A 25,825-nucleotide genomic window follows, 5' to 3' on the forward strand; every position below is an offset into this window, starting at 1 on the left:
GAATCCAAGGTTCTAGTCTAACTTAGGGAAATGAGCAAGAGTAGGGATTCCGGACCACTCAACGGAATCCAACATAAGATACGATTCCAGGCCACTCAACGGAATCTAAAGTAAATTATGATCGTCTATTGAAATGTACCAAGTACAACTAATCATCATCATCTCTAAAATATGTATGGTCCTCCATCACAGATATACCAAGCAGAACCATAGGCATAATCTCATTGTGCATGCAGTGATCACCCATTGCGGATATACCAAGCATGATCACCCTTGAATACATATGGTCCCCCATCATGGATATACCAAGCAGAACCATATGCATAATCTAATAACATAGACAGTGATCACCCATCGCGGATATACCAAGCATGATCACCCCTAACAGTCACCTATCACGGATATACCAAGCAAGACTATATTATGTAGCTCTAGGTAGTGATCACCCATCGTGGATATACCAAGCATGATCACTCCTAGAATGTGTATGGTCCCCCATCACGGATATACCAAGTAGAACCATAAGCATAGTCTAATCGTGCAGGTGGTGATCACCTATCGTGGATATATCAAGCATGATCACCCCTGAAATACGTATGGTCCCTCATCACGGATATACCAAAAGGACCATCCATGTACCTCTGCTACATGGTGCAGTCAATTCAACACACAATCTACCCTTACCTCAACCCCTATGATTTACAATATAGGCACATGCTCTATCAACTTCTCATGACTACTAATTATCTTGTCATACAAGCATAAAAAGTTCTACATAATACCTCTAATAGGATTCTAAGATCACATAGTCATAACATTTATCCTACTTAATATTCACCTTACTAAAAAGAAAATTAAACACATATATATCCCAATCATCATTAGTAGACAAGAAAAATCATGATCAATTAACATAAGTCTAGGCTAAATATACAAAAATCACATTTCAATAGAAATCACATTTATAATACCATGTCATATTCATAAATGATATTAATATAAGAAATTAAGGTAATAATCATATCACATATAGTCAAGCCACTCTCTAACCAATGTAGGCCACTAGACTTCACTTAGTCTCCCATAGTACTAATTTTAGTATTTAGAACATTTCGAGACATGTTGACCAAAAGTCAATTCTCGATCAAAGGTAGGGTCTACAATTCTACATAATTCGATCTGAAAGATCTGCACTTTGGATTTCAGATCCGTAGCTTTCTAAAGTTCACATTATGCTTCTAAAACAACATACTAAAATTTCATTGTGATCCAACGGTCGGATCTCCGCCAATCACCAATTCTAGTGGCAGTCGATATTTTATTTTACAAACTTACAAATCAAATTCGGGAAGATCCTCGGGTCGGATTCCCGATTTGTCAGTTTCTAATATCCTCAAATATTACATACTATAACGTATTAAATTTTGATGATGATCCAACGGTCAGATAATCGAATCATAAAATGATCAAGTAATGTACTTCACTATACTAGGTTCAAACTATCGAACTATATCAAGCGGTTATCAATTTTGAAATTAAAACATTCAATTCAACTAAAAAAGATAGCATCGGTCCATTGGCCTTGTGCCGCCACACGCGCCGCCGCACGTGGCTACCGGCCGGCCCGGTTCACAGGAAAAACCAACTATTTCCAAAATTCACCAAAATTTATAGAAATGAAGATCTCAATGAGTAGAGCAAGTTTTATACCTATAGCCAAGTCCAATTTGGCCGGAAAAGGCCCCAATTTCCCTCGAACCCGTTGGAACCCTAGAAAATGGTGTGCTTTAATTCGTCCTCCATACTCGCTCTGACGCCTCCACCATTGCTTAGGCTTTGATCCTGGGAATGGGAGGAGTCTATTGGTGGTGGTAATCGAGGGTGAGGTTGCCGGAGTGGCGGATTGCCGTCGTGGTGTCCCCAGAACCCACAGTTCGTTCTTCGTCATACGAGGCCAAAACCCCGTTGATCTTTGGTGCAAAATGGAGAGTGAAGGCCGGCCAAGAGTTCCCAGGTGGTGGCTCGGTGAAACTTGTAGGAAAGTCGCAGGAATTTGACAGGGAACCCAATGGGTTCCGCTGTTTCATCGGGTCGGGTTACTAGAAATGGGTAAGGGATCCATGATCCCATGCATCTCCACTACCTCCTTTCCCTCCCTATTCTCCTTCCTGATTAGTCACCCTCATTCCTCTCTCCTCTCCCCATTTGCCAAGCCCCTCATTTCCTCCCTCCAGAAACTCTCATTTCCCTCTCCCTCACTGCCATCAGGCAGCTTCTATCTTCTTCTTTTTTTCTTAAAGAAACTTCTAAAACATTCATAACGTTCCTTTCTCGTCCCGATTCACATACAGCCTTTGCCTAAACACTCGTGGGGTCAAGCCCAATTAAGGAACATCAAAAGTCACCCTCGAAGGTCTACGAATTTAATAACTATTTGCAAAAATTCAAACTTTGTAATTAAGTAATTAAAATCTAAAATTAATTTAACTTCACGAAAATACTATAAAATCCCGCAAATACAAAATATGTAGATTACAATAGTGAAATCCAGGAACGGGATTTCACATAACATATCTGATCTTAGTTGATGAGTGTTGCAGACTTGTCAAACAAGCACGTATATAGATTTTAAATTGCAGGTTATTCCACCTGGTACCAATTTCAGATGTAATCCTCTACCAACTCCATGCCAACGTTCGTAGGGAAATTTGCATTGTTCTTTTCTAACCAAGTCAAGAAAGCATGTGCAAATTTCCCTCTAACGAGCAGGTTTCCTCCTGCTTGTACAATAGAACTTAAACTTCTTTGAAGACGACATTGCACTCTACTTGCCAAATAAACGAAGAAATTTTAGAATACTACCTACAAGACCTTAATTTAATCCAATATTGATTCTATTGATAGCAATGCTAGAGATGGATTGAGTTAGGAAGAACGATGAAATTAAAAAAAAAAAAAGAAATCTACGGCCAGAACTGGCTTAACTAGGCTTGTTCAACCCGCACCGAGCTACCTTCACAGCTCTAGCACGAGTTGGCTCCACCAGCACGCAACAACAAGTATCGATAAGACCAATTGGGCTCAGCCTTTAGTCCAGCTACTTAAAAAAAAAGAACAAGGAAATTCATAATTGGGGATTTTTCTTCAAGAATTCACTACACAAATCTTGGATTTCAAAAATAAGGAATTTGTGAGAATTCAAGCAAGGGTTGTCTGCTATTTACACTAAATCCTTATGGGAAAAGAAAAGGACACATTTTTCTTTCATGACTAGAAAATCTACCTTGTCCTGGAAGAAAAATCCTATTCATTTGGGAAACCTATTCAAAGATTTAATTTTGTTTCCCACTTAAACATAAGCATATATAGAGCATTTGTGGAGACATAAATTAACCATAATAGGCAAATGACAAGTGGATTATATGTTCAATATGACAGTTTTACTCTTAACATCATGAGTAGACCACAAAATTACCCCAATAAGGGAATAAGATGAAGTATACTCTAAGGTAATTAACCTTTTATGCTACTAACGGACCATGGGCTCTCTAGGTCATCCATGACACATATTAGGGATCTTCTGGCCACCTATAATACGTCCTGTCATTGGGCCATACCCGATCTAATGGTGACAGGGCACCGGCTCTCAAAGTTTTTCCTTGAGTGTCTGGTGCACCTGCGTTCTTACCAACAAAGGCTTTTAGAACTATTAGCCGGCATGACTGCAGAGATTAGTCTACGTCATCAAAGATTGCCTAGTATGCTCTAAAGCCTCCCCTCTTAGTTGTCTGCTAAGGTTTCTTCCCTACAAATAACCAAGTCAATCAAATGAAACCATAATCACCATTTACTACTCAAAGCTTTCTCAAGTTTTTTTTTTTCACTACTACTTTTCTGCATTAGGCATCAAATGCATTTTGGTAGACCCACCCCTTCCCTCTTTTTTTTTTCTTCAGGATTTTCGTCAATTAGGCTAACGTGTGTTTGTTCACTTGTAGGTGGAATTTCGTTAAATGAGTTTTTTCACTAAATTTGCATCCGCAATGGTGGTCAATTGAGGTGGTGGTGATTTCTAGTTTCACAAAAGGATAGGAGATTGAGCCCTGGTTTGGTACTGAGGTGATTTTGAAAAAAGTGGCTAGTAAACACTCAGCTTCAGTTTTTTTTTTCATAGTTTTGGGTGAAAAAAAAAACCAAAAACACAAAGCTGCAAAACCCAACTTTGAAAAACCAGTTTTTTTTCACATATGTTTTACATAAAAGTTTATCAAACACTATATATTGTTTTTTCTTCAAAAGCACTTTTACAAAAAAGTTTACCAAACACTCTGCTACTTTATTTCATAGCTGCTTATTCTTACAGTAAGGCAAAAACATTTTTTTTTAAAACACATCAATATCAAATCAGCCCTAAAAAAGGTGTTTTGCTGCTAAGGGAAAAAAAGGAGGGAAATGTTGGTTTTTTGTGGCTAGCCTTTAAACGATGCAATTGAATTTGACAGCACAAAAAGCTATCAAATATTATATTATACTATTATATATTATACTACTATTTGACAAGAGAGGCAATTGGTTTATTGGTTTGGAACCACTGTCAAAGTACACCATTGAGGTAGTTGGTACATTTTGTAACGTTTGTCTTGGTTCAGTTAATTCACGGTTCAAAAATTTAGAATTGGTATCAATTCGACTGATTCGATTACAAAACCGATTAAAATCATGCATTGACAGATTATATGACGAATGAAACCGGCCGATTCGTCAAGTTTTCGGCAAAAGTTCCAGATCAAGTATATATATTTTTGGGTTATATTTTACCATCTTAATTTTGGGTCGCTTAACAATTTCATACCTCATCTTTTAAATATTACAATGTCATGCATCAATTTACAAATATGTTACAATGTCAGACATCCGTCAACTTTTCTATTAATTTTTCTGTTAAATGCAGATGTGACAGGCGTGGAGCCCACTCCCTGCTAATGTGTTGGCCAAATTTGAGCCACGTGGAGTGGACAACAAACTAATATAAACATTAGGGTAAAAGACTGTTTACTGCCCTCATGTTTCGTGGTTTTCAACATTTAGCACATCAAGTTTTTTTCGTCTCAGAGTCATACCTAAAGTGTAAATTTTGGAACAGTTTAATACATCCGTTAGTCAAACTGTTAAGTTTTTCGTTAACTGTGACGTGACGCACTGACTGGGCGCCACGTGTCATCCACGTTTTTTTTTTTTTTTTTTTTTTTTTGCTTCTTCCTTCCTCCTTCCTTCCCTTTCTTCCCCTTCTTCCTTCTCATTCTCCTTCTTCTTCCTTCGAAATCTGGGGAAGTTTGTTTGTTTTTTTTTTCTTTCTTCTTCTTCCTCCTTCTTCCTTCCCCTTCTTCCTTCTCCTCCTTCTTCTTCTTCTTCTTCCTCCGAAATCTGGGGAAGTTTGTTTTTTTTTTTTTCTTCTTCTTCTTCCTCCTCCTTCTTCCTCCTTCTTCTTCTTCTTCTTCCTCAAAAAAAAAAAAAAAAAAAAAAAAAAAAACTTTCATCTTCCCCCAAATTCGGAGGAAGAAAAAGAAGAACAAAGAAGGGGAAGGAAGAAGGAGAAGAAGAAGGAAGAAAAAAAAAACTGAATCTGGGCAGATTCGGAGAAAGAAGAAGAAGAAGAAGAAGAAGAAAGAAGAAAAAAAATGAAAAAAAAATGAAAAAACTGAATCTGGGTAGATTCGGAGGAAGAAGAAGAAGAAGAAGAAGATGAAGAAGAAAGGAGGAAAGAGAAAGAAGAAGAAGAAGAAGAAGAAGAAAAAAAAAAAAAAAAAAAGCTTCCCCATATTCGGGAAGAAGAAGGAGAATGAGAAGGAAGAAGAAGGAAGAAGGGGAAGAAAGGGAAGGAAGGAGGAAGGAGGAAGGAAGGAAGAAGGAGAAGGAGGAAGAAAAAAAAAAAAACAGTTGTAGTCGGAGGAAGAAGAAGAAGAAGAAGAAAGAAGAAAAGAAAAGAAAGAAAAAAAAAAGTGGATGACACGTGGCGCCCAGTCAGTGCGCCACGTCACAGTTAACGAAAAACTTAACAATTTGACTAACGGATGTATGAGACTGTCCCAAAATTTACACTTTAGGTATGACTCTGAGACGAAAAAAACTTGATGTACTAAATGTTGAAAACCACGAAACATGAGGGTAGTAAACAGTCTTTTACCCTAAACATTAACTAGAATATAAAAAAATAATATTAAAAAAAATAAAAAATTATAGGAAAAGATGAAGATGTCTGACGCCATATGCATCAATTCCTCTTCGCCTCTTTGTTCTGGGTATTTATCAAAGGAAAAAATTAATTTTTAATTTCAAAAATGTTAGGATTTGTTTGGTACACTACTTAGACTCAAAAATAATTTTCAAGTTTTAGACCTTAAAAATTTGTTTGATAAGACTATTTTAAAAAACTGAATTCAAGACTAACTCAAAAATATAGTTTATTCTCTAAAAACATAAAAAGTAAGTTTTTAAAATTTTTAAATTTAAAACTGACTCATTTCTTTTCTCTCCCTCCTCCCTTACCACTCCAAATTTATCTCTCTCTTTTCTTCTTTCTCTTTTTTTTTTTTTTACCTTTTCCGTCTCTCTTCTAATCTGCTATCTTCATTCTCTTGATTTTTTCTCTTACTCTTCTTCTTCTCTATCTCATCCGATCCTCTTCCTTCTTTCTCTTTCCTTCAATTATATTTTATTTTCTTTCCTCCTCTCTTCTCTTTCTCATCCTACATTACCACAAATGTGTAATTTGATAATGTTAAAAATATGAGATATGAGATTGTTATGCCACCTAAAATTGAGGTGGTAAAATGTAATTTATTCTATATTTTTGTTAGAAGATCAAGTATACTTTTTGAAATTTGCTTTCTTCGTAAAATAAAAATATCAACATAAATACATATAAGACACCTATAATGTTACGTTTTATTTCTTAAGAAAACTAATGAAAATGATCTGAAAATTTTGAGTTTTAACAATAAATATAAAATAAAGGATAAAGTGAATAGTATCAGGTTTGAATTTTTAGTGTAAAAATAGATTTTTTGTTAAAGTGAACAGTACCACGGACTTTTCGTTAAAACTCCCTTATTTCTTTGATAACAAAATCATTGACTGTTGAATGAAAAGATGATGACTATCTATTTAGTTTGGGTAAAAATCAAATTCACTGGTTGCCCATGATTTCTGCCAATAGTGAGAGCATGGCCGTTTCTGAGATTTTAGAGGTCATGTGCGAAATTAATAAAGGGCCCTTATTAAGATAGTTGTTTTTTTTTTTTAAGGTAGGATAATGTATTGACGCTAGAAAGTAATCACTTAAATCAAAACAAAGTTTAGCACTCACTGATTGCAAGTTAAAAAATGTCACTAATAATAAATAAAAAGAGCTATAAACACAACTTTCACTAAATAATCAAAAGCAATTTGATCTTAGACAACCAAACAAGAAAAAAAAACTTCAAAAACTCTAACTTTAAAGTTTCACTTGAATATATAACATTATTATATAATAAAATTGAAAAAAATACCGTTATTTAATGTGAAATTCCATCCCCGGAATTTCACCAATTATTACATATCTCGTATTTTAAAACTCGTATTTCGCGCTTATGTTAACTTTATTAGTTAATTTTAATTCCATTAATTTTAAGTTTAGTAATTGATTAGTTATTGAGTTAGAAATTTCATATTCAATCTTTATCTTTCGTTGATATTTCGAAGTTACAACTAGTGTTTTTAAATAGATCTCGAACCCACGAACGCATATGCGAAAACCGTTTGCGAGTCCGAATTATAACGATATAGTTGATGACGTTTAAAGTTGTGAACTATAGAATGTGGATTAAAAGTTAAGTTAGTTTAAAAAATAATAATAATAATAGATAAAGAAAAAGAAAGGATCAATCAGATGGTTTTAGGGGGGGTGCTAGAAAAGGCGAACTAAAGGATAAAAAAAGGGACACTTTTTCTTCTTCCCCATTTGGTGAACCGTGTGCACCACCAAACCGTTTTCAAACCGGCCATTTCAGGTAAGTTCCTCCAATTCTCAGCTAATTCTCCTACCTCCTTCACCTGTAACTTGCTTAAATATCTTCTCCCTTCCCTCTCTACCAAAAAATCAATGGTTTTTAAGGTCTAATTCGGGTAGAACTCCATAAGAGAACCCGGGGGGTTCTCAACGACGAATTGTCGTTCCGGAGAGTATCATCACTAACCATCACCCTTAATCAACTTCCCTTGGACCCAGGAACAGGACCCAACTGGTGGTTGGGGCGTTGGAACACCAAGGAAGTCGAATTTAAGGACACCCACCTTAGGGTTTCATTGGGTGCGAGACAATTTGAGGGCCTTCCTGGCCAAATTGGACTCGGCCACAGGTATAAAGTTTACTCTACTTATTGAAATCTTTATTTCTGTAAAATTTGAAAATTTTTGGAGAAAGTCAAATTTTCAGGTGTGTGACATTCGATTTATAAAAATATTGTTGGTTGAATATTTTATCGATAAGCTCCGCCACTTGATTATTCTAGTGATTGATGATCTTACCATTGAATTGACACCAATTTTAGTATGCTATGGTAGATAATGTTTAAGGACCTTAGGGACTTACAAGTGAAAATCTAGTGATTGGATATTACGGAATAAGTGACATAAGATCATGGACCCTACTTTAGAATAACAGTTCGATTCCTCATTAAATGTTGTTGTGGAAAATATATGAGAGTTTTAAGTATGTGAATTGTCGAAGGAAATCTAAATGTGGTTTGTACCTTATTAGGCGGTGATAGAACGTGATGCCTTGACTCTTGTGTTTTAGCGCGTTAGTGTGGATCTCAGGTGAGTAATTCTAATCTATGTGTTATGGTTATTGCTTTGAAATCTTTTGTGCTAATAAACTTTGTGGTTACACTATTGATTCTTAAAATAGTTCTGATGCTAAATAATTGTTGCTAGTAAGTTGTCGTCGATCTGCTTATGAAACATTAGGTGACTTGGATAATTGAACTGTGATAGATTGTGTTTTGAGATATATATGTGATAGTTGATAAAAATGATGGATTGTATATGTGATGGTTGATAAAAATGATGGATTGTGAAGGACCATTACCCTAGTGTCATGGGGTTAGGTGACACTAAGTCTGCACCACGTAGCAATGGTCCTGGATGGTCCTGCTTGGTTAATCCGCGTTAAGGGACCATACTATTTGTGGATCGCACTTGGTTAATCCGCGTTGGACGATTCTTATATCCTAGGTATGGTCATACACATTTAAAGGTGATCATGCTTGGTTAATTCGCATTGGGTGATCACCTTCCAATAGTTATAGGAGTGACTCTGTTTGGTTAATCCGCATTGGGGGGTCATTACCTATTTGGTTATTTTCTCAGGGGTGACTCTGCTTGGTTAATCTGCATTAGGGGGTCACTACCTACTTGGTTACTTTCTTAGGGGTGGCTTTGCTTGGTTGATCCGTTTTAGGGGCCACTTCCTATTTAATTACTTGCGTAGGTTTCGGACGAACGACGTCTCTCTAACTCTAGTTTTGAATATATATGTGAATGTGGCCTTGAGAACTCTAAGTTTTGATTTAGAAAACTTGTTGGATGTATGTGTGACTCCTTTGGAGGTTGCAAGGTTTGGTAGCGATTTCTTATAAATGATTTATATTCAAGGTTTATAATTGTGAATGATGGTTAGTTTTATTATTAGTATTATATACTTTGTATTATTTATCGCTCACACATGCTTCGTAGCTTATCCGGGTTGTTGTTTGCCCGGTGCTCCATTTCGATGGGGTAGGCACTGATCTTACAGGTAACAAGTCTGAGTAGCTTTGAGAGGTTCGTAGGTGGGGTAGCAGTACAGTTATCAAAGATTTGGAGTGCTAAGTTACCCCTATATCCTATCTTGTACTTTATCTTTGGGACTTCCTTTTGAGCACCTTAATCTTGTTCTTAGCAAAGCAAAGATTATGCTTCTTTTTGGGATGTACATATTTGTAAATATTTTGTGGAGAACTTAGCCACCTTCATATTATTTTGGTTTATCAGTTAAAGTATTTTATTCCATAACTTATACCGTATTCAACGGACATTATTTTCCTTGTCATGTGTCTAGCCGTATGTTTGGATCGGGGCGTGACATTTAAGGTGATATTATTGCCATTAAAAGTATCTCATTGTACTCCAAATTTTTATATTTAGAAAGGAAACAAATTAAAGCTTATAATGAGTGCACCATGAGATTTTAAAATGCTAACAAAAGCAATTTTTAAATATAGAACATTATTTCATATAAATATAAATATATATATATATATATATATTTATTTAGTTTTTTAATACAACGATATATTTTACACTAAGAGGAGGAAGAGTTTGGTTAAGCCACACAACGGAAAACCTAATTTGGTATCGAATTCACCATCTACGAGATTCAAACCTAAGATCTGTCACTTACAAGTGAAGAAGAATATCACCAGACCATAATACTAAGTGACTATTACATATAAATATTAGGTGACAAAATTTTAAGGACCCTTTCAAATTTGAGGCCCTGTGCGCACCTTTCACACCTCTCAATACCCTCTCTGAGTGAGAGTTGTTAAAATTGTTTGAAGAGCTCTTTAATTGTAATTATTCTTTTTTATTTTTCTGTTAATTTATAAATAAGATTTCTTTGTATCGTCTAGGTTCTTGAAGTGAAGAAAGAGAAATAAAACTCATACAAAATACGTAAATCAACTAATTACGTAACTTGACAAAAGCAAAAACCAATTCATTAATTTCGGGCTCGTTTGGATATACTTTTAAAATGGCTGAAAGCGCTTTTAAAGAAAATGTTTTTGGGTTCCAAAAGTAATTTAAGTGCTTTCTGCAAAAAAAAAAAAATCAGTTATGTACTTCTTCTAAGAAGCACTTTAAGTGTTTTTTTTAAGGATTTACTTGCATTTTTACTAAGGATTAGTTCCAAAAATATTTTCACCAAAAATGCTTTTAGTTATTTTAAAAATACATCCAAACGAGTTCTTCTTCTTTTGTTGTTCCAAACAAATTTGGTAGGGATTTTATCATCAATGGTCCCTTATGTTTTATGAATCAATAGTTTCGTCATTTATTTTTCAATTGAATCAATTCGGTCCTTCATGTTTATTCCCTTATATCAATTTGTTCCTTAACGTTCATATCCTTAAAAATTTATTAGTATGCTAATGTGGCATACATGTAGAATCAGAACTTTACTTATTAATTGCCATGTGGATAAACAAATTTAACTATTAATAAATATAAAAATAATTTAATTCAGTATGAAAAAAATATATATAAATAAATGAATGATAATAAAATCTCTGTTCTCTTTTTCCCTTCTCTCTTCGATCCATAACTCCCATGCAACCACCGCCAAAACCCAACCCAATTCTAACGCAAAAATCCGGGTCATGATCGTCAACGTCCTCATGCTTTACGCCTTCTTCACCTTGACGAAAAAACTTGAGATTATTGTTGATGGTGCTTGCGTCGCAACCTATATATTCTATAAAGCCAAACATTGACACCACCGACAACGAGAAACCACAAATTGAACCAATTTAAATTCAAACCACAAGTTGACGCCATCATGAGAAAGCGGAGAGGGAAGGCTTGGAGGAGAGGGAAGAAAAGAAGGGAGAGGGACTTTTTGTCTATAATTTTTATTAATTAATTAACGTTTTATTTTAGAGATTTCTATTTAATATTTTAAACTATTTATTAATTCACTAGTGTGTTAGCACATTAATTAGTTTTTTTCAACAAAATTTGACAGCAAGAATCAGATTGACGTGTGAACTGAATATTGAACATTGAAGCTAAATTGATTGAATTAAAACATAAAAGTGAAAATTATAAACCATTTGTGGTAAATTAAAAAAAAAAAAAAAAAACCTAATTTGGTAAGTTCGTTACTTCTGAATTCATAAAAAAACAAAAAGTAATACAAAATTCACCGCACGTGCCACCCTGGCGATATGCAGGAGGAGCAGTGGAGTCAATCGGTTTTAATCCATCCCTTTTATTACAAAACCGTGTTCGACGAATTTGACGCTGTCGGTGATCCTCCAAATTCTCCTCCCCTCCCTCCCCCACATTCCTCCTACCTCCCCATCTCAATTCATTCCCCAATTAATTTCTTTTCTTTTTTTTAATTTTCCATTTTAATTTTTCCAAATTTTGATCCGATTTTTCGTACCATCCGATTCAGATCGGACCCGGATCGGACTTAGAGAAAAAAAATGGCGGCATCTCGACGGCTACGGGACCTGCAATCGCAGCCGGGGAACAAGATCTGCGTGGACTGCTCCCAAAAGAACCCGCAGTGGGCTTCGGTTTCGTACGGCGTCTTCATGTGCTTAGAGTGCTCCGGCAAGCACCGCGGGCTCGGCGTCCACATCTCGTTCGTCCGATCCGTGACCATGGACTCGTGGTCCGAGATCCAGATCAAGAAGATGGAGGCCGGCGGCAACGAGCAGCTCAACGCCTTCCTTGCCAGCTACGGCGTTCCTAAGGAGACGGATATCGTCACCAAGTACAACACCAACGCCGCCAGCGTGTACCGGGATCGGATTCAAGCCCTAGCCGAGGGGCGTCCTTGGAGGGACCCGCCCGTCGTGAAGGAGGCGCTAGGGTTTGGGAAAAAGAAGCCGCCTTTGGCCCAAGGCGGCGGCGGCGGAAGCGGCAGGGGAGGTGGTTCTGGGAATAATGGGGGGTGGGATAGTTGGGACGACGACGGTTTCAGATCGTCGAACGATATGAGGAGGAATCAGTCGACCGGTAACTTTAGAGGCGGCGTTGCTCACGGTGGTGGTGGTAGTGGTAGTGGTGGATATGGAGGTGGCATGCCGGCCAGATCGAGGTCCACGGAGGACATCACGAGATCGCAATTCGAGGCTTCTGCGGCTAACAAGGAGAGCTTTTTCGCCAGGAAAATGGCGGAGAATGAGTCGCGGCCTGACGGGCTACCGCCCTCACAGGGCGGGAAGTATGTCGGGTTCGGATCGAACCCCGCCCCTTCTCAGAATCATAATGTGAATGCGCAAGGCGATGTGTTGTCTGCTGTATCTCAGGTTGCATTATTTTTGTTATTATGTTAATTCTTGATTCGTGATTGTAGATGGAAATGGCTGATATTGATATACAATACCTTTCTGTTTTTGGTTTTCCGTTTATTTATTTTGAATAGGGTTTTGGAAAGTTATCCTTGGTTGCTGCATCGGCGGCTCAGTCAGCTGCAAGTGTAGTCCAGGCAGGCACAAAAGAGATAACTACTAAGGTATTTCTCTATCCATTCTTAAATTTGTTAGATGCTAGACGATTGCTCCGCTACTGCCAGGCATTTATATTTGGATATGATTGAAATGCCATGCACTACACTGCATGTTTAATACTTACTTTGAATGCCGTCAATGGCATCCCTACGTATGCTGTATGCCTGCTGCATTTCTTTTGGCTATAGTGGTATATGTTTGGCACCCTTTGTTCTATTAGTTGTGTTTTTTCCTTTTCAAAATCCTCACTGTTATGTGCTTTGTCAGTTTGATAGTGTACAACTTCATGATTCTCAACTGTAATGTGTGCTTTTAGTGGTACTCTTGGTTTATAACCTTTTTGGTTCGTATGCCTGACATTTGGTTCGATGTTTTAACTGTGATCTTATTTGTGCAAACATCACTTTTGAGCTAGGAAACTCTAGCTTAACTGCAATAGCGAAAGGCAATAAACAGGAAAATGAAAACAAAGTGGTCTCTTACTTTTCAGCTTAATTAACATTTAGTTCTCAGTAAAAATGCATTTCTGATCATTCCAATCAGAAGATGGTTAGTATGCTGGAAGACAACTTTACTCTAAAAAATATGGTGATTTCCTCCCTTTTAATTGTTCTTTTAAATATTCAGATAAATTAGGTGAACAGGCTCGATATTGTGTCATTTCTCTATTGCCTCACCAAGTAACTCTTTTTAATTTTCAAATTGTTTCACAAGTTTTATTTTGTAACCCTCCATTTCCAAATACAGTGGGTTAACTCCTCAGAACCAATGACTTGCTTATTGGTTGTATTAAACACCTCTTCACCTTGACCTCCCCACTTCAATAAATAGCATCTCGAAATACCATTACAACCATAACATCTCCTATAGACATAGAAACAATTACCAAACAGTCTACCCCAAACAATTACAAGCATAAAATCTCCCACGTGGCCTCAATTACTGGCAGGCCACCGCCACTACTCATCACATTCATCACCTCAATTAACACGTATCAAACACCCAGGTTGGCCAAATGGATAGCCATTGGCTCTTCCTATTCCTTTTGTAATTGATTAACCTAAATATCCTGAGGTTTGAAAATATTAAATAAAAATGTATTAATGGAGGGAAAAGGAACATATATCGTATGGAAGACACATTTGGGTGATTTACGCATTTTTGTTTCTCTTTCTTTACTTTCTTTTTAACATTTTCAAGAAGGGTATGAGAGTTTTCAGTCCTAATCCATGTGTGTGAGACTGAGAGTTTGTGTGAGAGAGAGCGACCACTAAACATCACTTAAAAGCTCCGTTTAGACATCTTATACAAAGTTTCCATGAAATTGTTCTAGTTTCATTTGTGTTATGTGGATGTGGTACACAATATTTTCACATTAAATTAATTTGCCCATTTCTGAAATTTGATAATGAAGTTGTATGATCGAACTTTTTTAACAGGTGAAAGAAGGCGGCTATGATTACAAGGTGAACGAAACTGTTAATGTTGTCACGGCAAAGACGTCAGAGATAGGACAAAGGACTTGGGGGATTATGAAAGGGGTCATGGCAATGGCATCACAGAAGGTTGAAGAGTACACTAAAGACGGAACAAACTGGAAAGCTGAGAATAACTGGCAACGAAATGATAGTGAACAGAATGGATACTATCAAGAGTTTAAACAGGAGAACAAAGAATGGAATTCTTCTTCCGTAGGGGGGCAATCATCGAGTGGGAATCTTAATTCTTATGGCTCTAGTTCTTGGGATGATTGGGACCAAAAAGACACAAGGAAGCAAGAGACTACTAAAGGAACGGGATCCAATAGCAATGATGGTTGGGCTGGTTGGGATGATGGGAAAGATGATGGATATGATAATGCTTACCAGAGTGCATCTATTTCAAAGGCTGGTCACAATGGGAAATCTGATTCAGCGTGGACTGGGGGAGGCTTTAACTAAGGTTAGTGTAATACAGGGAACTAATTTTCTGGTTATTTATAACCTTTTCCATATCTTACCTTTTTACCATGCTGTTCCACCAGTATATGCGGGTGCTCGAAATGATATTTGTCTTGAATTGAATTTGGCTTGAGATAGTTACGGGTTTAGTTTGGAGTTCTTATTCCTGTTTTGCATTGTATATCCAAGTAGGAACCTCACGTGGTCTCTGCAATTTCTGGTTAACCCATTTGTCGCGGACACAAATTAGAACTCAAAACGGATGGATGCCAAGGGTGATACCTAGGTGATGGATATGGAATTTGATGGAGGCGGAATTGTTAGCAGCTGGTGCTGACTGATTGGTTGGTGATTTGTTGGAATTTAGATCCATTTCCATGGAAAAGAAACTTTTGTTGAGGTTAGTATATTTGCAGTAAAGTTTTCTCCTCTCTCTTTCATCTGGAAAAGATTTTTATGTTAACTTAATTGGGATATTCGTCGTTTTCCAAAAGTTGTTTATATATGTACAACTACCAACACGGGGGTTAATTGCCCGATTCAAAAGAGGACCGAAAGTTTGAATTTGTTTGTGGGATTTCAGGAATGAAATTTTCATATGATTTGCATTTGTTCTTGTTTGTTATCCCTCATTCAAATATCAGTCATTAGCAATCATCTGAATAGTATGACCATGTTCGGCTTCTCAAATCCCTGCCCCGCTCCCTTCTTTCCGTTCTCTTATGCTGCTCTATTTAACCATTTAGAGCAACTCCATTCCACTAAGGGAATTAGTGAATAATAATTGGCCGAGTGGAGCTCCGCTCCATAGATGGATTGGTATTAAAAAATTATTTTTATAATAATAAAAGATAATTTTATATCTAATTTGTGATCGGATTTTTAACAAATCTCGTCACGTCACATGTTATTATCCGATATTACAATTTTTGTGGTTTGATTTTTAATTAGATTTTTAACCAATTTCGTAGTGTCACGTGTCATGAGCTCGTAAGACGGGTTGGAACGCCTATATGTCTAATCTATATAGGGTAGGCGCCTTATTCAGTAATACAGAATGTCCTGGAATAACTTCCTGAAGTATTTCTCCTACAACCGGTGCTAAAAATAATAGGCCAAGTGTAAATTGGTATGTTGATATAGTAAATAAGGACAAATGAGATAGAAAAAAGAAACTATAACTATAGGATTTGGATTTTGTGAATAGCTTTTTGATAAAAAATTTAACCAATTATATCGCGTCACGTGTTACTATATGTTTAGAATTCTTGTGGATAGATTTTTGATAAGATTTTCAACCAATCACAGTGTGCCACTTGACATCATCTACAACCCGATCCTTTCATTTTTTTCTCTATATTAACCCTACACCCAATCTAAACTCACGCCAAAATTAAAATCTCTCTAAAGCCTTCATAGTGTATAAATATTGAGTTCTTACACTATCTTCTATAAGGACGTTCATGCTGCTGGACCATTTGTCACAATTTTGTATTTGGGCAACATTCCAACATGCAAAGATGTTGAATGGCTTATTCTTGTGGGCCGCATTGTGTACCAAACTTGTGTTTGAACTTGAAGTGCCTACAATGAAGGATTTGAGGGTCCTTTCGTCTCTTGGAGGTTTTGGTCGGAAATACTGTCGCTGTAAGAGACGGGGATTTTGAGAGGCAATGACACCCCATGGGGATTGTAAATGGTCATCGCTGCTGGAGTTATCATGAAGGTGGTAAAAACTGTCATCAGGATCAAAATAGCAAAACATCTAATCGTTTTAGAATCTGCAAAGCAAAATTTATCATCGGATCTCTAAGGTCAACACGGACTTACCCAACGAAGGTCCGTTGGCACGTTCGTCTGCAAAGGTGAAGTTGCCCAACAGAATATAATTTCCGTCGGTTAAAAGTTGTGTGATGAGCTTTACGCGACGACTTTTGCTCAATGGATATCTGTTGCCTTGGAACCTAGGCGACTAATGTCTGATTTAGAAGACGAATTATTTTTGCCTCGCAAGTAGTTTTTTTTTAATTTTTTAGTGGCAATATATATATATCCAATCTCAATCTCATTGATGAATTTATTCAGATTTATCATCTATGAATATTCACTTTCTTTTTTTTCTCTTTTTTTTTTTTCTCTTTTCGTTCGACTAACTATCATTCATAAGATTTGAAATGAAATCCTCTAACAAAGCAAAGACCAACGCTGTTAGACCATGTGATTATGAGCTAGCGTACACATGCAGAGACTTACGTATAAACACTAAATTTGTACTTGTTAAATTAGCGAATTGGGTCACACAGATTCCTTAGAGATCTCAAGCACAGAACTGGAGGACTCATCCGCGATGAACCTTTCGTAATCACCGTGCAGTACCTTCGACACCGGAGCCTCCACAGCATGAGCTACGTCATGTTGTTGAATCACAAGCACTGATGAGACCACACCCTGGCTCGATGAAGCCAATATGTCTCCAATGGGGCCTAACTCTGCATGCTCTGCATGGCGGTCGGCCAATTCTGCCACCATGGGTGACGGGAATCTTCCCTTGCCTACAATTAACAGGTCATGATCTCGACTTCTTCCTATTTCCAAAACCCCCTCCACAATGTTATTGGCTGCCACCTTCTCTATGTACTCTGCTTTCCCGTGCCACTTGCTTCTGAACTCAGCCACTGCTTCCTCATCCAGCTCCTGATGATCAAAATTTACAAAAGATTAATACATACTTAAAAATGATAAACATATATACTAAACTTGTGTGATTCCCCTCTGTGAGTCATTCCGGCCCTCGTAATGGTGGACTGCTGTAGAGAAGCCACCAGCTTGTCCCCTTTTCAAAAAAGAAAAGAAAGAAGACTAATCTTTTAGGGTATGACACCCGTGTGACAAAGGTGCATTTGTGAATGATCAAATAGATGAGAAAATCTTCCCTTCACGTCCCAGAAAGAGTATCGAACCGGTGAGAGGTAAATTATTTTCAAAATGTTGGAACATCATGCATACCTTTTCTTTCTTTCGGTCCATTTTAGCTGTGGAGAAACAATAGCTATTCTCGGTAGACTTGGAGGGCGAAGGCTTTAACATGATCCCATTACTCTCCATGCCCTCTTTCTCAACAAATTTCACAACCGTCACTTTAACTGTCGGGTGTTCGGCCATCCTACCGCCAAACTCCAAGGCCTCGCGATCATCAGGCCCACCAAAAAACACAATGCAAACTCGTCGGGTCACAGTGGTGCTAGGCCTTGGAGTTTGGGCTCCGGTGTTACCAAACCCCCGATCAACGAGCACTGCAACCGAGCACGGCGCAGTTTGAAGCACCCTCTGGTTGACCCCTCGCCAGCCGTGGCCAACAACCTCCGTCGCTTCATGATTATCGCCCTCACGCATCCATTGTTTGTGGAATGGCAAGATGATCATCGTCACCCTCTGGTCGTCCGCCACATGACAAATATCCTCGTACATTGTGGACAGGGCTGAAATTGCGGTTGTGGGTCGGACCGAGACTCGGCCCAATTGGCTATAGGCCTTGAAGGCGGAAACAGCGCCGTGGCTCCATGGGCCGCCGCCCAATCGATTAAAGAAGGGAAAGCCATTCTTTCGGGCCCGTTGGACCATGATGATGGACGAAGACCGCTCAGTGAGCTCCACAAGGTGCATGAGGAAGAGTTTGAGTTGGGCTTTCTTGTCACTTCTGACGGACTCAATGAGGCTAATGAGTGAGGGCACATTGGCAGGCCCATGAACACACGCCAGAACTCGAAGCTCGTCCTTGAAGGATTCAGTGGTTGACAGATCACAGAGCTTACGGTGAGTGCGAACTGAGATGTCACGTGCGGGCTTGTAAATGGCCATCACTAATGGACTGGTGATAAAGGTGGTGAAGAGTGCCATGAGGACCAGAATAGCAAATGTCTCATCATTAAGCACCTGAGATCAAATTAAAGAGAAAGTTGTAAGAGTTATATATAACACTTCGTATTGTAATTTTGGTGCTACGCATGTTACACATAACACTTCGTATTCGGTATTGTAACCTAATATGTAGAAGCCAATGGTAGAACTCTTGCTAGCACACGTAGAGGGATTTAACAATAACTAAATAAGATGTCATTGGAACATGACGATCCAAGTTATTACTCCAGCGTGTTTTAATTATACGAACACCTTAGATTAACATGATCATGTCACTACATGGATTTTCTTAAGCTCGCTAGTTAGTTTATTTTTTTATGTTTGTGCTAATAAACAATTCCTATATAGTAGAAAGCTGAAGTCTCCCTCGAACACGACGAATTCCTAATTCTCCTTAATTAGTTGATGTTTTTGACGAATCGTGACCTAACGGAACACGTTGGAGTTGCATCATGCTTCCCCATAAAAACCATAACCTTTTAGATTGATCCATTCATCTTCTGGGAATGCATAGACAAGAACAACGCGTTGGAGTAGCATTGCCATTATACTTAAAGACAACACTATGCTCCAGAGTACAGACAAATCCTATAAAATTATATATATAAAACCTCCTCAAATAGACAGGTTTTTACCTTTTTTTACACAACCGACAAGATAATTCATGCTAACTTTATTTAAATTACGGAGGAGATTGAATAAGGCAAAAGGTGGATTAAAGAGGAAAATCTTGTCCAACAAGACGAATCCACCACTTTTAAATATTTTATAAGGAAAATCAATGAAAATGATTTGAAAACTTTGAGTTTTAACGATAATGACAAAATAAAGGGTAAAGTAAATAGTACTAGGTTTGATATTTTAGTGTAAAAAATATGATTTTTCGTTAAAGTGAACAGTACTGTTGATTTTTCGTTAAAACTTCTTATTTTTTAAGTATAAGATTCGTCAAAGCCTCTTATAGCAATAATTGATAGAATCTATATACCACCCAACTTTATTTTTGGATGGATTCACAATAAAGCAAAGGCCGACGAGACAACTATGCCAGATATGCATGCTTTTAATCTTTTCAACGACATTTAACTATCGAAGTGTGTCATCATGCAGGGGGGGGGGGAGAGAAATTGTCATAACGCACCAAAGGATTCATGGATTGGCAAAAGCTTTTAAGAAATCTTTCAAAAAAGCAAAGAGATGAGGGGAAAAGTTGAGTTGTTGTTTTCAAATGATTTTGATTTTGCAAATGATTCCCTAACATCTCATGACACTTTTTTTTTTATCGTATTTTTCTTTTAAAAGTAATACAACTGGTAACAAATTATGGTTACCATCTATTCCAAGTTCGAAGATAATATTCACAGTTTTAATACTCTTTCTAGCTATTAGTACAATCTAAATTTTTGTTTTTTCTTTTCATTTTCCATTACTAGTAATTTGTAAATTTCATACTTGCTTTTATAATGGAAATTTGTGGTAAAAATTAAATCAATAATAATTAGCTGACCTTTTTCTCCTTGCCAATGTTGAGAACAATGAGCTCCACCAACCCTTTGGTGTTCATGAGCACACCAAGCGTCAACGATTCTCTAGCCCGAAACATAAACGCCATTGCCACCACAAACGTCCCCAAAATCTTCCCGGCACATGCGATCGATATAACAAGCACCAACAGCCCCCAAGCCTCTGCACCGTGTATCTTTGCTACATCGGTCTTCAACCCACTTGATGCAAAGTAAAGTGGAAGCAACAAGCCGGACACAAAGTCCTCAGTCCTCACTATCAATCTGTCCGCAAACTGTCCTTCTTTGGGAATTGTTAGACCAAAGACAAAGGCTCCAAATATAGAATGGATACCAATTAGGTCAGTAATGAATCCGGATACCATGACTCCGGCTAGGGTTAGGCATATATAAGCTTCGTCTACGGCATCTTGTTCTGGGGAGCTCCGGCGGGCCACCCAGTTCATGGCCGGTCGGATCACCACCATCATGAAGGCAACAAATGCAACACCTGAGATTCACAAGGCAGTAAATGCCAATGTTACCAAGGTCTAAAAATACAGAATATTAAACAAAATATAGATATTAAATAAATGATAAGTGACCACGTTGTATACTAGTTCTCCCCATTCTCTTAGTGTAAAATATATCGTTGTACTAAAAAACAGCGAGCCACTTATGTAAAACTCAATTCATAGGGAGGTTTTGATAACATATTAATTTATTTACTTTAAGTGGAGAAATAAGTTATATGTGTTTTATAAACAATTGTCACGGACCATTATGAGCTCGTTTGGATGTGCTTTTAAAATGGCTGAAAGCGCTTTTGGTGAAAATGTTTCTAGAACCTATCTTTAGTAAAAATGTAAGTAAATCCTGAAACAGTACTTAAAGTGCTTTTGAAACCCAAAAATATTTTTTGTAAAAACGTTTTCAGTAATTACAAAAGTACATCCAAACGAGTTATATATTATTTCATGAGTTAGAATACAAACGTATGATTGAATTAGTATATATTTCACTTGTAAGATAAATATATTAATAAAACTATAAAAGTTAAATACACCTTAAGTGAAATAGTATAGCACATAACTATGTCTTAAATACACTAGTAAAGTAGTACCCAATCTCTCATTTGCTGGAGTAGGTCACGACTACAATTACACGAATTGTTTATTTAAAAAAATGGAAAATAAAAATAAACTTGTGAAAAGGAAAAAAATGAAAAAAAAATCGAGCATATTGTGGAAACTTTTGGACCAGACAAACCTGATAAGAGGACCCAGACTGATACCAGAGGACTTTTCTTGTGGCCACCAACGCCGTCACCGGCGAATGCCACCGCAAGAGCGAGCAAAATCCATGCAGCGACGTCATTCAACGCGGCAGCAGCCATGGCAGTTTCGCCAACCCTAGTAGTTAAAAGCTTGAGCTCTGCTAAAATGCGGGCGAGTACAGGGAAGGCCGTGATCGAAAGCGATACTCCCATGAACACAACGAACTGACTGAAGCCGACTTTGTCAGCCCCGTCGATCGTTCTCCGGAGGATCACAGCGACGCCGATGCCACATAGGAAGGGCACCGATATGCCAGCGAGGGCTATGCCGAATGAACTTCGGCCACTACGACGTCGGATTGAGCTTAAATCGAGCTCAATGCCTACGAGGAACAAGAAAAAGAGAAGACCAATGCTTGCCACGGTTTCGAGTATTGGAGTGCTCCATGAGGGAAATATTTTGTGTAGGTAGTCTTTGTTTCTTCCGAAGGCTGACGGCCCAAGCAATATTCCACCCTACACAAATAAATAAATGAGAAAAAATAATTATAAAATAAGAATTAATTATGAAGAATTAGACACATGTAAATAGTTATCTCGATACAAATTAGAACATGTCTCAAGTTCGAATAAATTAGGAGAGTAGGACTTACAGCAATCTCGGCGATGACTTTGGGTTGGCGGAGGGGTTTGAGAAGGAAGGCGAGGAAGCGGCTGACGACGATGATTAAGGTGGTTTGGACGATTAAGAGTGGGAAGGCGAAGTTTAGAGGATTGTCACCTTGCAATAATCCACTTGATGCAGTTTTGATTGAAGTTACATTCACCAGAGCCATCGTGTGTTATGCAAATATCTAGTAGCTGTATATAATAGGATATCATGGAAAACTAAGCAATTTATAGAGAGGGGGAGCGAGTGTTGGTTTTTGTCGTTGCGAGTAAGGGTAATTAAAGGGGAAAATTAGGTTCACATCCTTCTTTTTGTTACTCCATTGATTAAAATCCTATTCACTTTCAATTTTTGATCAAGGTCCTTAGTATTAATAACATCATTAATTATTTGAATAATAAAATATTTTTATTTTTAAATATATTCCTTTAGTGTTAAAAATGTTACAATTAGTATATTTATATTTATGGCTAAATTTTTTATCATATATTTTTATTTTTAGTTTGTACCAATTTTTAATTTGCAAATATTTTTTTAATTTGTACCAATTTTCTTTTCATTTTTAATTTGTACCCATATATAGTTTCTTTTTGTGCCCATATTTTTTAAAGTTTTATTTGTGTTTGTATCCATGTGTATACCATCACGTGACATTGTATATTTAATCAATGATAGAAAAATTACATATGGTATATTTATGTTTTATGCCTAAACTTTGTACCATATATTTATATTTTTAGTTTGTACCCACTTTTAATTTGCAAATTTTTTTTTTTAAATTTGTAGTATTTTCTTTTTAGTTTTATTTTGTACCCATTTATTAATTTCTTTTAGCACCTATATTTTTAAAAATTCATTTGTACTCATAATTTTTAATCTTTTATTTGTACCCTAATTTATTTATGATGTATCCATTCTTCTTTATTAATGTACCACTTTGTTATATGTGAAATGTACCAATTTTTTTGTAAAATGTACCAATTTTTTTAACACTATGGATACATTCTTTTGCCATTTATTATTTCTTATTTTTACATAATTTTTATCCATTTATTCAATTAAAATGTTTGAATTTTTTTTTATTATAACCGTTTCTAATAGTATTATAATGAAGGATTTTAAATTTATAGGATTATAAATCTCATAAAATATCAAACAATTAATTGCAAAACTATAAGAATATAAATATTAATAGTAATATAATGAGGTGTACAAAGTCAAGGGACCTTGATCAAACTTTGAATACTATTAAGGTTTTAATCAAAGAATGTTAAAGATTAGGGACCGCAATCAAATTATCCCGTAATTAAAGTGAGGTCACATAGTGAAGGGCAACAAAAGCGTAATTTGGCATTTGATAATCCATTGTTTTTATTTTATGGATAAATATCAGTTTACTACCTTCATATTTCGTAGTTTTCAATATTACATCAAGTTTTTTTCATCCCAAAGTCATACCTAAAGTGTAAATTTTGGGACACTCATAAATCCGTTAGTCAAACTGTTAAGCTTTTCATTAACTGATGACGTGACGTCCACGTGGACAATGACTGGACGCCACGTGTCAATAAGGGTCCCACGTGGGTATCAAAAAATACAAAATTACAAAAAAAAAAAAATGTTGTTCTTCTCCTTCGAACATCTTCTTCTCCCTCCCTTCTCTAACCCTCCTCTCTCTCCTCCTCTGCACACCCGGACCCGGCTTCTTTGCTCTCCCAGTTCTCATACACTCTCATCACCTCTTATTTTGTGCGGTCACAGTTAAGCCACGTCAACATTTTATATTGATTTTTTTTTATAGAGATAATAAGACAAAAATCAATAGTGATATAAAATGTTAACGTGACTTAACCGTGATCACATAAATAGAATGGAATGGGAGTGTATGGAACAGGAGGGCAGAGAAGCCAGGTCCCTGCACACCCTCTCTGCACACCATCTCTACTTTGTCTAACATTGTATCAGATACTTCTTGTGCATCCTCCATTGAAACAACCCTAAAATCAACTTAGACAAATTATAAAATCATCCATCACAAAAATCGTAAAGTTCGAATCTTTACTAAATCCCAGCTGACCCAACATCTAAAATCAAAGCAGAAACTAAGAAATAATTCAATACAACACCAAATCAAATCACAAAAAATAACACCAAATTATACAAGGAACTTCATTAAAGTCCAATGAATACTTTTACCATAAAAAAAGTACAACATAATAATCCCAATTGAGATAATCCAAGATTAAGATTTGAAATTTAACATTCTTTGAAAAAAAAAACCCCACATTCAGACTCTGTTTTTTGGTTCTGATAATTTGAATCAACAGTTTGGATGCTTGAATAGTATGCTAGGACTATGAACTTCAAATACCCAACTTAATTCAGCTGATAGGTAGAACGAAATCAACTTACCCGAGAGTCCTCCTTTGCCGTCGACGGCGATCGCAAGCTAAGCCCTCTGAAGCTTGTCACGGCAAAAGCCCTAACCCCTTACGTCCAATTCCTATTTCACTCTACTAATCACTGCAAACCTCATCCCTTCGCTCTTCCCACCCCTCTTTCACTCAGATTCTCCCCTCCCCAAATTTAAAAACCCAAACAAATAAATAATGAAATTTCAGACAAGAGAAGCTTACCAAAGGAAGGACGCCGAGCTAGAAGAACGCGACCTGGAGAACAAGAGAGATCGTAGGGAGGAAGGATGGCTTCTTTCAGATCTAGTGTGGACTGGGTTCTGGGAAAACTGGCTTCTTTCATTAAAGGGGTCAAAAAAAAATTTTAAAGGGATAAGTTACAAATCTATTGCGGTCAAGGGAGCCCAATGCCCACGCATTGGCTCCGCCATTGGTGAAGGAGAGAAGGGAGGGAGAGGGTCGAGGGTTGAGGTAGGGTGCCCAGAAACTTTTTTTTTTTTTTTTTTTTTAAATTGAGTGGGTTGGGGGTTGAGGGAGGGAGAGGGTTGGATTTGCACATATGGATGGAGGCCGAGAAGGGAGGGAGAAAGGAGGGATGGTCGAGGTTGAGGAAGAACAGCTTTTTTTTTTTTTTTTTTGTAATTTTGTAATTTTTAATTTTTTTAATATCGACGTTGGGCCCTTATTGACACGTGACATGTGGATGTCACATCATTAATTAACGGAAGACTTAACAGTTTGACTAACGGATGTATGAGACTGTCCCAAATTTTACACTTT

General features: G+C 37.0%; 2 protein-coding genes and 1 pseudogene across 4 annotated transcripts; 2 read left to right on the forward strand and 1 right to left on the reverse strand.

Annotated features, from left to right (window-relative positions):
- LOC126591921 (uncharacterized) overlaps positions 1–25,825 on the forward strand; it is a 99,910-nt pseudogene that overhangs the window by 54,759 nt on the left and 19,326 nt on the right.
- LOC126591917 (probable ADP-ribosylation factor GTPase-activating protein AGD6) lies at positions 12,082–15,875 on the forward strand. 2 transcript variants are annotated; one of them, XM_050257629.1, is made up of 4 exons: positions 12,082–13,124; positions 13,241–13,330; positions 14,765–15,266; positions 15,455–15,875. In XM_050257629.1, exons 1-3 carry the CDS (start codon positions 12,294–12,296, stop codon positions 15,263–15,265), a joined length of 1,422 nt encoding a protein of 473 aa, XP_050113586.1. In that variant the 5' UTR covers positions 12,082–12,293; the 3' UTR covers position 15,266; positions 15,455–15,875. The 2 variants fall into 2 exon arrangements, with proteins under 2 accessions (XP_050113586.1, XP_050113585.1); XM_050257628.1 differs by having other exon boundaries at positions 12,083–13,124; positions 15,458–15,875.
- Positions 17,441–25,592, reverse strand: LOC126591916 (cation/H(+) antiporter 20-like). Of its 2 annotated transcripts, none has more exons than XM_050257626.1 (6): positions 25,268–25,592; positions 22,615–22,822; positions 21,955–22,477; positions 20,691–21,196; positions 18,272–19,198; positions 17,441–17,959 (listed from the first exon to the last, which is right to left on the reverse strand). In XM_050257626.1, exons 2-6 carry the CDS (start codon positions 22,795–22,797, stop codon positions 17,561–17,563), a joined length of 2,538 nt encoding a protein of 845 aa, XP_050113583.1. In that variant the 5' UTR covers positions 22,798–22,822; positions 25,268–25,592; the 3' UTR covers positions 17,441–17,560. The 2 variants fall into 2 exon arrangements, with proteins under 2 accessions (XP_050113583.1, XP_050113584.1); XM_050257627.1 differs by having other exon boundaries at positions 25,044–25,592.

Source organism: Malus sylvestris, chromosome 12 (assembly GCF_916048215.2).
Source record: "Malus sylvestris chromosome 12, drMalSylv7.2, whole genome shotgun sequence".
In the NCBI taxonomy this organism is placed as follows: domain Eukaryota; kingdom Viridiplantae; phylum Streptophyta; class Magnoliopsida; order Rosales; family Rosaceae; genus Malus; species Malus sylvestris.

What these genes read in the sequence shown, in the direction of transcription:
- LOC126591917 (XM_050257629.1), top strand. Translation starts at nt 12,294, where the DNA reads ATGGCGGCATCTCGACGGCTACGGGACCTGCAATCGCAGCCGGGGAAC. An exon ending in TGTTGTCTGCTGTATCTCAG is followed by an intron (nt 13,125 to 13,240) that starts GTTGCATTATTT and finishes TATTTTGAATAG; the next exon opens with GGTTTTGGAAAGTTATCCTT. An exon ending in CAAAAGAGATAACTACTAAG is followed by an intron (nt 13,331 to 14,764) that starts GTATTTCTCTAT and finishes CTTTTTTAACAG; the next exon opens with GTGAAAGAAGGCGGCTATGA.
- LOC126591916 (XM_050257626.1), bottom strand. Translation starts at nt 22,797, where the DNA reads ATGGCTCTGGTGAATGTAACTTCAATCAAAACTGCATCAAGTGGATTA. An exon ending in AGTCTGGGTCCTCTTATCAG is followed by an intron (nt 21,197 to 21,954) that starts GTTTGTCTGGTC and finishes TGTGAATCTCAG; the next exon opens with GTGTTGCATTTGTTGCCTTC. An exon ending in TGGACCGAAAGAAAGAAAAG is followed by an intron (nt 17,960 to 18,271) that starts GTATGCATGATG and finishes TTTGATCATCAG; the next exon opens with GAGCTGGATGAGGAAGCAGT.